The sequence below is a fragment of the Tachysurus fulvidraco genome, chromosome 22 (assembly GCF_022655615.1).
Source record: "Tachysurus fulvidraco isolate hzauxx_2018 chromosome 22, HZAU_PFXX_2.0, whole genome shotgun sequence".
NCBI classification, from domain to species: Eukaryota; Metazoa; Chordata; class Actinopteri; order Siluriformes; family Bagridae; genus Tachysurus; species Tachysurus fulvidraco.
In genome coordinates, this window is record NC_062539.1 from 4,840,401 (window position 1) to 4,852,506 (window position 12,106).

General features: G+C 38.6%; 1 protein-coding gene and 2 non-coding genes across 3 annotated transcripts; all 3 read right to left on the bottom strand.

Annotated features, from left to right (window-relative positions):
* Positions 1 to 541: 541 nt before the first annotated feature.
* On the bottom strand, positions 542 to 5,100 carry calr3b (calreticulin 3b). Its single transcript, XM_027150830.2, has 9 exons — positions 4,885 to 5,100; positions 3,752 to 3,853; positions 3,429 to 3,632; positions 3,216 to 3,310; positions 2,909 to 3,118; positions 2,612 to 2,725; positions 1,938 to 2,081; positions 1,709 to 1,801; positions 542 to 1,605 (listed from the first exon to the last, which is right to left on the bottom strand). Exons 1-9 carry the CDS (start codon positions 4,985 to 4,987, stop codon positions 1,405 to 1,407), a joined length of 1,266 nt encoding a protein of 421 aa, XP_027006631.1. The 5' UTR covers positions 4,988 to 5,100; the 3' UTR covers positions 542 to 1,404.
* A 5,056-nt stretch (positions 5,101 to 10,156) lies between these two features.
* On the bottom strand, positions 10,157 to 10,227 carry trnag-gcc. The gene has a single exon. It is a non-coding gene; the product is annotated as a tRNA-Gly (tRNA).
* A 1,034-nt stretch (positions 10,228 to 11,261) lies between these two features.
* Positions 11,262 to 11,332, bottom strand: trnag-gcc. The gene has a single exon. It is a non-coding gene; the product is annotated as a tRNA-Gly (tRNA).
* Positions 11,333 to 12,106: the final 774 nt, after the last annotated feature.

Consider the following 12,106-nt stretch of genomic DNA (forward strand, 5'->3'; position numbering starts at 1 on the left):
TGGAAGTAAACGTTATATTTTTACACAGATATATATCTATATATCTCTCTCTCTCATATATATATATATATGAATATAATGAATAATGAACAATTTCTAGTCTGTATTGTATCTTCTATTGACATCATTACTGTACTGCAATGTTATACCTCAGTCTAGCTCTCACCTTCACCCCGTACCAAAGGACAACCTTCAACGTGTTTTAGAAAATTATCCTGCCAATGAAACGTCTCCATTTTTTCAGTTTGTATGTCATGCTTGTGACTTCTTAGTCATATACATTTGCATCGTGCTCTTTGTTTCACTTTCTCTAACCATTTATAACTCCTCGTAGAGACCCATGTCTTTTTTTTTTTTTTACCCGTCTGTTTTAATACAAAGATACTGTAGATCAGGATCAATATCTTATTTCTGTAGATTAGATTTCAAAACAAACAACTAAGTAATAAGCCAAAACCTTTTTAGATAAATAAAATACAAACCTTGACCCCTCGTCTTCCAACAATTCATACTAGTAAATAAATGACGCTCAAAACTGAAGTCATTAATAAATTCTTTTATTAAAAGTATTGGCATCACAGACACACGACTGTTGACTGAACAGTGACCCAGGATTACTGGTATGAAAGTCTTATTTATTCAATGTTGGAAACCTCTGCTTCACATTATAATGATGATCTTAGTCATAAGACCATTTTGTCCTGGGCAGGTTGGTCATTACTTTCACAGAATGTAAAATATTGTGTTGTGGGTCAGATAACTCAGAAGACCTTTCTGTTAAATAAATAGAGCTGGAAAGAGTGGAATCACATTCAGTGTCATGGTTGGAGACAGAAAAAGTTGTGGAACAAAAAAAAAAAAAAAAAAATCAGTGCCGAAGAGGAAAAAAATAAAATAAAAATTAGTCACAGGAGGACTAGAGTAGAAAAGAGTTTCTATTTGAATTCTGTGGATTTTAAGTATAATATAATCATCTTCAAAACCTTCCCGCTCTCTCGAAACATTCTCACCAGGTAGAAATCTCCCTCTTTTATGAACCAATAACTTCAAAGTATTTACAACTTCAAATAAAAATAAAAAAATCCACAGAATGAATCTGATCTCTTGGGCAAAGTTGTCAATCTATTTTTTTTTTCATGAGGCAAATAGGAAAAGATTTATGAAAGAGCTCAACCCCCAAATCCTACACCTGCTTCCTAACCTCATCTTCCCCAAAAAATTAGATGAAATAAAAAACACACCCAAAAACAAAACAATAATCTTAACTTTGCTACTCTGCTTTCTGTTCCCTGTAAAAAAAAAGAAAGAAAAAAAGTCCCATTTCAATTGGCATCATTGTGACCTGATGCCCTGCAGCTGTTTCCCTGGTACCACAAGAAGTGTGCTGAGGAAGCAGTTCCAGATTTATAATTCGTCTTTATGCTGAAAATCCTCCTCTTCTCCCTCTGCTTCAGGCTCCTCTGTCGTCTCGGGTTCATCGTCGCCGTCGTCGTCTCCGTCGTCATCGTCTCCTTCCTCATCTTCTGCCACCGTTTCCTGATCCTTGTTCTTTTCCTCTTCGCGTTTCTTTTCATCTTGCTCCTCTTTCATTTTCTTCTCTGGATCCTGCCACACACAAAAAAAAATTATTAAAATTAAAAATTAAATGTTACACTTGCTAGACTTTCCTAGGATACAAAAATATTCACAAGAACCTGAACAAAATTACCTTAGTGATGCCCCAGGTTTCTTTTCCGAACTTCTCAGCTTCTTTCACGTCATCTGTGATCAGGAAGTTGTCGAAGATGGTGCCAGACTTGACCTGATATCAATAAAGATTTAGTGTATTTATGTTAGTGTACTGTTACACAGCCAGCTAGCTTTCTTTTCCAACATGGGGCCATTTCACGGCTATGGTGTATTGAATAGTTAAAAGCATCCAAAGTAGAGAAACACACCTGCCACAGATCCAGCCCGATAACTCCGACATTGTCAAACTTGTAGATCAGAGAGTCAGGGCTGTACTCGGGGTTGTCGATCTCGGGGTGCACCCAGACTCCTTTGTAGTTGGGGTTATCGATCTGCTTCGGTTTCCACTCTCCCTGCAGAGACGAAATAAATTACAAGCTCAGCGAGAGTTTGCAGTCAATGCAAAAATTCTGTAGTGTCCAGATGGTAGTAAATATACATAGCTTCTAAAGATAACCAGTAAAATCACAAATGAATATTGTGCTCAACAGTGTGCCCTTTGACTGACATGTTATGTACCAGACTTAGTCATAGATGTCATATGACTCTGTGGACTGAAAAAGTACCACTTGGTGCAGAACAAATGGCCCATGGGATCAAGTCAGACCTGATTCTCCCACCAGAAACAAGACGACAAGGAGGCAGTGTGTTTATTGTGGTAATGTACAATGTGTTGTGGGTTAATGATTAGGGCTAAACTTCTAGGAGAAATTGGAACAGATCCAACTCCCCCTACTGGTGCTTTTGGTGCTGCAGCAAGGACAAATATTCAGCAGCCACGTTCTTGCATGCAAGTGTGAACCTCGAATAATTGGAGGGATAGTAAAGTGAAATGAAACGAGAGAATCAATAAAAGTTCACGCAATGCAAGAGGGGTCTGTACCTTGTATTCTGGGTTTGGGATCATGGGAGGCTCCCACTCGCCATCCATATCCTCATCCCAGTCTTCAGGCTTCTTAGCATCAGGATCTGGAATGTTCTCAGGTTTGTCCCAGTCCTAAGGAAATTACACATGGTGCATTAACAGCAGCTACTCAGTCTTAAACATGCTACAGTCGGGGGAAATCCTGCTTTACCTACAATTTAAAGAGTACTGATCCTGTCACTGGTTAATCAAAATGATCGGCCAGGAAAGTGTGGTTAGCTAAAAGAATTGAATGCAGTGCCAGATGATACAGACCTCTGGCTTGGTGTCTGTCTCATCATCAATCTTGGCACGGTCATCCCAGTCCTCTGGCTTCTTGGCTTCTGGGTCCTTGATCTTCTTAGGAGGCAAAATATCCCAGTCCTCCTCCAGGGAGCCGGACTCCACCTTCTCGTTGTCGATCTTCACCTCGTAGGTCTGATCCGGGTTCAGGATCAGTGTGTAGAGGTGGGTCAGCTCGTCGTCCTGGCAAAAAGAAATGACGACAGTGTTTACAACACCAATAATGGACTAACAAACTGACAGCAAAACAACAAAATAATTAAACAGAACAATCACTTACTTTACACTTGATATCTTTCTTGATGAGGTGGTTCTTGCCTTTGTAGTTAAAGATGACGTGGACTTTTTTTGTGCTGTAACCACAGATATCTGGACCTGTTGGGATCATTAAAAGCATAATTGATTTCCTAATTAATCAATAACACCAATTAATCAATAACACCAATAACACAACAAATAACAAAAACAAGGAGGAAGTCAAATTGAGACCCACCGAACATGATGTAGTATTGCGAGTCTCCGTGCATGTCAGCCTGGTTGAGGTCAGCGGGGAAGACTTTGACATAACCGCCGCCGCAATCAATTTTCTGTTCGTGCTTGATGGTGAACTGGATCACCAGGCTTTTGCCCTCATTGCTGAAAGGCTCAAAGCGTGCAGAGGTAGCGTAGAATCTGGCATCCTGGCTGGTTTGCAAACCTTAACAAAACAAAAACAAAACATGCATGAATAAGACCAGAGTCTTCATTTTAAGTACAAAGTGACAGACTTTAGTCTACTGTATTTCAGTGTCCATATTCACAAATGTCTGACTTTACCTTTGTCTTTGTCTGCATCGCCGTAGAAGTTACCAGCAGTAAGTTTAAACTCTCCGTAGTCAGATTTGTGCTCAGAGTTCACCCACCGACTCTTCCAAGCGTCTGCAACATCAGAATGGAAAATCAGTCAATAGCAGGCGAGGGCTATAAAGAGGCTTTAAACCTTTCGTATTTGTCTGGGTGCGATGGAAAGAAAATCTTTTATATATCGCTTAACAAGTTAAAAATGTATCTGGCTTCGGGAATGTTTCATTTACATAGTGTCACGGTTACCTGTGGCTTATACACAAAATTCAAATTGCAGACCCACCCACTGGTTCAGTGTTTGGAATGGGGGAAAAAAAAAAGTTGTGCTCTACAAAAAGCCTTTTGACTATTATTGAGATAGTTAATTTTGCAATAAACCGCATGCCCACAACTTTCAAACAAGCCCTTGTGACCAATCAACATGCCCCATCTTTTGATTAATCGAACTACATATTACTAGAATATTAAGCATTAAAAATGTAAGCAGGTCGATAAAAGGTATAAAAAAAAATAATACAAAATAGAAAAAGTCTATATGGGGAAGAGACAGATGAATGGATTCGGGGTTGCACCAAAATCACACGACATTCCTGTCATTTTCAGGAAATGTAACATTCTGAGATCATCATGTGTTTGATGGTAAAAAAAAAAAAAAAAAGAACACCTAAGACGTTTCCTGCTTGGCAAAAACCACACAATGCATCAAACTAAAACGTTTTACTTTCGATTCTAATCCTAATCTTTCGCTTGTTACTTTCAGCTCTTTGAGATCTAAAATGTGTGAAAGGTTTGAAAGGGAACCAGCACACGACTATAATAATAATAATAATAATAATAATAATAATAATAATAATAATAATAGTAACAACAATTATAATGCATTATGCCCCTATTTGTTATCCATAGTATCAGGAGTGTGCTTGTAAACCATGTAAGATTAAATATATTAAGAGAATATCACACAGAAAAAAAAGTAAAATGAGCAAACTGCTATAAAAAAAAACAAAAAAACAATTTACAGTTAATATACAAGTCTATTCATGCTAGTTGCTAATTAAGCTAAGTTCCTTGTTTGTTAGCATCCTGCTAGCACTAATTTAACTTACCACCGTCGAGGAATTGCTCTTTAAAGTAAACAGCTGCGTCGGCTGAAAACGCCAACAGTACCGTTGAAAATATCGTTAACAACTTAAAGTTCTGCATTTTCATTTATGGTTAAATTGATCGTCGAGCGGTACCGGTCTTCCTTCCCAGCTCTTCCCCGTCCAGCGCTTTGACCGCTTCAGCCAGGTCTTGTGAGGTTTATCGCTGATTTCGGAGGAGCGTGGATGAACAGATGTCTGTCTTTCATTGGCTGCTGAGACGACCAGCGAACCAATCACAATAGCCCACGAAGCGCGTAGGGCACGCCTCCGAAGGGCGTAGCGCCTCTATAGAGTTGCTTCTTACACACGTGCCATGAAATGATAAAGGAGTGAATTCAATAAAAACCGAGCCATTTTTTTTTGTTGTGAATATTACTTGAAACTCGAGATTATTGTAGTCAGCTGTTTTGGATAAGAATGTCAGTTCATGTGCACGACCATCTTTGCATACTACTTTGTATAATACCCACCCGCACTGTGGTGAATTCTGTGTATGTCTGGTATTTTTTGTGTACTAAACGTTCTGTGTGTACTTTAAATAAGTACCCACGCATTTATATATTTTATTTAGTATGCTAAGTTAAGTATTTGCTGGTGGAAGTATTTTACTTTAAATTGCTTTGTGATCCTTTTGTAATTAGATTAGATTAAATAAAAAATAATTAATTTAATTGATTAGAGTTATATCACTTCCTGAATCATGGATAATTAAACAGTATTGTGTTGGTTGTAGGGTCTTCGCATAAAAAAAAGTCTATAAATCGTCAATAAAATATTAGACATGCATTGAGCAGGAATCGAACCAGGACCTCTGGCAGGCAAGAACTCTACCAATGCACCACCCATTTGTTGACGCTGTTTCATCATTTTCGATATTTGTATCAACAGCTACAATCTGTGTTCAGTCATAACAGGAAATAATTATTTTAGATCAATGAAAAACGTCTGGGGGAGTTAAGCTAAAACCACAAACAGATACAATATATTTTCGAACACTAACGCTTTGTGGCGCTCTTCCAATGCGACTGAGGCTTAACGTTTGCATTTCACACAAATGCATCGAAGCATCTCTACAATATTAAGTTTGCATCAAAAGGTACAGTTTACATTGGCCGGGAATCGAACCCGGGTCTCCCGTGTGGCCTCCCGCGAGAATGCCGCTGTTTTGTTTAGACACTTAGTGGCGCTGTTTCATCACTTTTGAAATATGAATCTTTTTTTTTTTTTTTTTTTGCTTGGCTCTGCGCAGAAACGGTTGATCAAGAAAAGTATGTGATAAACCTGCAGATACATTTCCAGTACCTTTTCCAGCAAAACACCTTTACAAAATGATGCTGCCACCACCATGCTTCACAGCTGGCATTGTGTTCTTTGGATTAAATGCCTCACCCTGTTTCCTCTGAACATAGTGCTGATCATTTTGCCTAACATCTTTAGTATAATCACACCAGAGAATACTTTAAGGCCTCATCCTGGTTGTAAATCTTCAGTCTGGGTTATTTACCCAGACTCTCAGGCTCTAAAAGCTGCTAGGGCTGAGCACCTGAGCAAACTCATAGAAAATAACCAGAACAATCCCAGGTTTTTATTTAGCACAGTGGCTAGTTTAACAAAAAATCAGAAATCTGAACACACTATTCCATCACATTTCAGTAGTGAGGACGTTATGAGATTCTTCACTGATAAAATCGAAAGTATCAGGAATAAAATAGGTGACGCTCAACATATGAGAGCAACCAGTGACACAATCTCACCTAAGGCTTTACACAGCTTCACAAGTACAGGACAGGAAGAGTTAGATAAACTTATTACTACAGCTAAATCAACAACATGTTCACTAGACCCCATCCCAACTAAACTACTGAAAGAAGTGTTACATAAAGCTGGTGAGCCTCTTCTTAATATCATTAACTCCTCGTTATCTTTAGGTTACGTCCCGAAGTCTTTTAAGTTGGCAGTTATTAGGCCACTCATCAAAAAACCTAACTTAGATCCAAATGAACTAGCAAATTACAGACCTATCTCACACCTTCCGTTTATGTCTAAAATACTTGAAAAGGTTGTGTCTGTTCAACTGAGCTCCTTCTTACAGGAGAGCAACATCCTTGAAGAGTTTCAGTCAGGTTTCAGGCCCCATCATAGCACAGAAACTGCACTTGTTAAAGTTACAAATGTCACTATTAGTTCTACTTGACCTTAGTGCTGCATTTGACACTATAGACCACAACATTCTTCTAGATCGCTTACAAAATTACACAGGTATTCATGGACAGGCTTTAAGCTGGTTTAGATCCTACCTGTCAGAGCGATACCATTTTGTAGAATTAAATGGTGAATCCTCCAGTTTTATTACCAGTTAATTATGGGGTCCCTCAAGGATCAGTTCTAGGACCTCTGCTTTTCTCTATATACATGCTTCCATCAGGGAACATTATTAGAAGACATGGGATTAGTTTCCATTGTTATGCTGATGACACACAGTTATATATCTCATCAAAACCAGATGAAATAGCCACAGTGTCCAAATTAACTCAATGCCTTAGAGAGATAAAAGACTGGATGAGCTGCAACTTTCTATTGTTAAACTCCGATAAGACAGAAATACTACTCATAGGTCCAAAAACCAGTGCACAGAAACTCTCACAACTTAGCTTCCATTTAGATGGATGTACTGTTACTAGTAGCTCGACAGTGAAAGACCTCGGTGTTATATTAGACAGTAACTTGTCTTTTAAAAATCATATCGCCCATACTACCAAAACAGCCTTCTTCCACCTTAGAAATATTGCCAAGCTGAGAAACATCCTGTCTGTATCTGATGCTGAGAAGCTAGTTCATGCATTCATGACCTCTATACTGGACTATTGTAATGCATTACTAGGTGGTTGTCCTGCATCTTTAATAAATAGGTTACAGTTAGTCCAAAATGCAGCTGCCAGAGTTCTCACTAGGACAAGAAAGTATGACCATATAACCCCAATTTTATCATCTCTGCACTGGCTACCTGTTAAGTTTAGAATTGACTACAAACTGCTGCTACTTACGTACAAGGCTCTTAATGGTTTAGCTCCCATGTATCTAAATAGTCTTCTAACACGTTACAATCCTTCACGCTCTCTGAGATCACAAAACTCAGGACTTTTGGTAGTTCCTAGAATATCTAAGTTTACTAAAGGTGGTAGAGCGTTTTCGTATTTAGCTCCCAAACTTTGGAATTGTCTTCCTGATAGTGTTCGGGGCTCAGACACACTTTCCCAGTTTAAATGTAGATTAAAAACTCATCTCTTTAGTCAGGCGTACACGTAATACATCCTATAATATCATGCATCAGTACATCAGTACATCAGACCGGCACATTTTTATGAACAGCAGATATGTTAATCCCTTTCCACTGCTTCTCTCTTTGTACCCATCCCGAGGCATCCAGACATTGTACCAGCTCCCAACGTCCTCTGTGGGACGAAGCCTTTGGACGTCCACTGAGCCGAGGCGGACTCTAAGAATCCTGAGACATCTCCAGTTAGACTCTGTGATACTATGGAGATCTGAAGTCCTTGATCCTTACACCAATACAACATTTATATGACTGTGTATTACAACCACACCCCCAGTGTCACCCATATGAGGATGGGTTCCCCCTTGAGTCCGGTTCCTCTCAAGGTTTCTTCCTTTACCAATTTAAGGGAGTTTTTCCTTGCCACTGCTGCCTGAGTCACCTCAGACTTGCTCACAGGGGAATAAATACATACACATTGTGAACTATATACATCTAATAATAACCTAGAATTTTTATTCTGTAAATTCTTATTTCTTTTATTATTCGTTATTTCCTTTATCATTAATTATGTTTACCTTCTGCTCTATGTTTATGTTCTGTAAAGCTACTTTGAGACAATGTCTATTGTAAAAAGCACTATACAAATAAAACTTGAATTGAATTGAATTGAATTGAATTTATGGAAATTCTGTTGTATCTTGGACTCTGCTGGATCAGTGAGCTGTTTATTGCTTGTTGTTAGAGGTGTTTAAATATGAATTAATATTATGTTTGTGTTCACAAATGCAACAATGGCACGTTTACACCCTGCCATTATGTACTGTTGTCTAGCTCTACTACACAAGCTCTGACCAACACCCTCTTGTTTCCTCAGGTGTCGCCTCAGTGATAAGGTTCGATAAGGTTCGCTGTGACGAGACTGAGCTTAAGCTACTGTACTGTCCATCAGGCTTGAAGAAAGGGTTGGTTTTGCTGTTGATCATTTAAAGTATTGATCATTTTATTCCATTTATATTTTCATATCGTTATGGTTACATTTCATCATTTATATAACAGCATGTCATGTATATAATAATATATAATAGCAATTTTTATGCTATTAGAGTTGCATTAAATGCTGTGGAACATCTGTAAACCAGGTTAGTTCCACTTATATTACAGCATCAATAAACAGACATTTCTTTACCAGCCTCTTTTATGTTATGAATACAAAATAAAGCAACTTGAAAAAGCAAATCCTATCCTGTAGCAGAAAAACTACTGCTTGTTAAAACACCCATGTGTACCCTCTTTGTCCTTCCTCTTGACCTCTTACCCGTCAGCTCCATTTTTAAAATCCTTCTACCAATATAACCATCTCCATCCTCTGTACATGCCCAAACCATCTCAGTCTAGTGTTTCTGACCTTGTCCCCAAAACAGCCAACCTGTGCTGTCCCTCTGATGTGCTCGTTCCTAATCCTGTCCATCCTCGTCACTCCTAAGGAGAACCTCAACATCCTCATCTATGCTACCTCCATCTCTGTCTCATGTCCTTTTCCTCACTGCTACGGTCTCTAACCCATACAGCAGAGCTGCACTCACTACTGTCTTGTACACCTTTCCTTTGATTTTTGCTGACACTCTTCTGTCTCACAACACTCCTGACACTTGTCTCAACCCACTCCAGCCTGCTTGCACTCACCTCTTCTCCTAATTTTCACACTTCCTGTCGCACTGGACGATTTACTGCAAATACTTCAACTTCTGCTTAGTTTCCCAGTCATCTGGAAGCTCTTCCTGATCACCAATGCCTATCTCAGGTTCTGTATGAATTCCTACAACATTCTTCCTTTTTCAACTTTATAGTAGCACTAAAGCACTATTGATGTAAAATATTTTGCCACAATTATAGTGGTTTAGAAATATATATAGTAAACGTGTATAAAATATAAGGATTGCATCAAAAGATACAGGTTGCATTGGCCGGGAATCGAACCCGGGCCTCCCGCGTGGCAGGCGAGAATTCTACCACTGAACCACCAATGCGAACGAAAGTTGTAATGTTTTGTTTAGACACTTAGTGGCGCTGTTTCATCACTTTTGAAATTTGAGTATTGAGTATTTTTTTTTATATTTGTGGCTCTGAGCAAAAATCTTTGATCAAGAAAAGTATCTGCCCCATCTCTTTACACTCTGTGTGTACTTTAAATAAGCACACACATTTATATATTTTATTTAGTATGCTGTCAAGTATTTGCTGGTGGAAGAATTTTACTTTAAATTGCTTTGTGATCCTTTAGTAAATTTTAGTGTATTGAAATCCTGATTAGAGTTATATCACTTCCTGAATCATGGATAATTAAACAGTATTGTGTTATTCGGCAATTTGTATATATGGTGTTTGGTTGTAGGGTCTTCGCATAAAAAATCGTCAATAAAATATTAAACATGCATTGAGCAGGAATCGAACCATGACCTCTGGCTGGCAAGAACCCTACCAATGCACCACCCATTTGTTGGCCAATGACACATTAGACAATGCATTTTCGGCGCTCTAACATTGCGACCGAATCTTACCTTTTGCATTTCACACAAATCTCACCGATTCTAGTTTCCAGGCACATGTATTAACACTAAAATTGTAGTCCTCCACATCGGGGAATCGAACCCCGGTCTCCCGCGTATACTAACGAGGAGCAGACGTGCCTACGGATTAAATAGAGTATACATATCATTGTTACTAATCTACCTATGGTTTATTTGTAAATTTGTAAATTGAACCATAGTCAAAGTGAAATTTGTACTAAAGGACAATCACATCGTCCTACCTACTTGTGCGATAATCTGCGAAATCAAAAGTACTAACGAGAAGCTATAAATTGGAAAAGATTCACCTCGAATCGAACCATTGTCTCTCTGGGATTTTTTTTAAGGTAAACTACCACACTGTTTTACATTCATACTTCACAGTAGCACTAAAGCACTATTGATGTAAAATATTTTTGACACAACTATTGTGGTTTAGAAATATATATAGAAAGCGTATATAAAATATTAGGGTTGCATCAAAAAGTATGGGTTGCATTGGCCGGGAATCGAACCCGGGCCTCCCGCGTGGCAGGCGAGAATTCTACCACTGAACCACCAATGCGCACATAAACTGCACTTATTTGTTTAGACACTTAGTGGCACTGTTGCATCATAATAAACTTACACTACACTATAAACTACTTTACACGGATTATGAGAAAAATAATCCACTTATTTACCACTACATTCGCCAAGGATCTAAACTCCCTAAACCGTTTTCCGTTCAATCTCAATGGTAGCGCTAAACCACTACGGATGTAATATATTTTTGGCCACTAGGCACGTTGTGGCGCTCTTACATTTAATGGTGGGGTGGAAAGTAACGATTTGCAGTCCAGCCAAAACTCATCGATTCTAATTAGCACTTATGAACCGTATTGGGACGTCTCCACCAGTGTCCTTATTACTTAGATAGACAAATGAATAATTAATTAATACTCCCTTGTGTCTATATCATTTTGTTATAAATTTTGACATAAGCATAGGACATCTACTTATCCTGCTGGTAGACACAGCTGTGACCAAATAAAAAATTTACAGCTGTTGTCTTTTGGCTTTAGTTCAATATTTCCAAGTAATCCTACTTCCTCGATTTGTCGTCTATTTTATACATTTTTTCCAGTCGCTTTTCCAGCAAAACACCTTCACGGCTGGCATTGTGTTCTTTGGATTAAATGCCTCGCCCTGTCTCCTCTGAACATAGTGCTGATCATTTTGCCAAACAGCGTTAGTATAATCACACCAGAGAATACTCCTCTAAGAGTTTAGGACCTCATCCTGGTTGTAAATCTACAGTCTGGGTTATTTATGCTAGTTTTAGAGTAGGCCTCTTCCT

Coding starts and splice junctions, on each gene's coding strand:
- calr3b (XM_027150830.2), bottom strand. CDS start 4,987: ATGAAAATGCAGAACTTTAAGTTGTTAACGATATTTTCAACGGTACTG. Junction 3,854..4,884: donor AGAGCAATTCCTCGACGGTG/GTAAGTTAAATT, acceptor CTGATGTTGCAG/ACGCTTGGAAGAGTCGGTGG. Junction 1,606..1,708: donor AAACCTGGGGCATCACTAAG/GTAATTTTGTTC, acceptor TGTGTGTGGCAG/GATCCAGAGAAGAAAATGAA.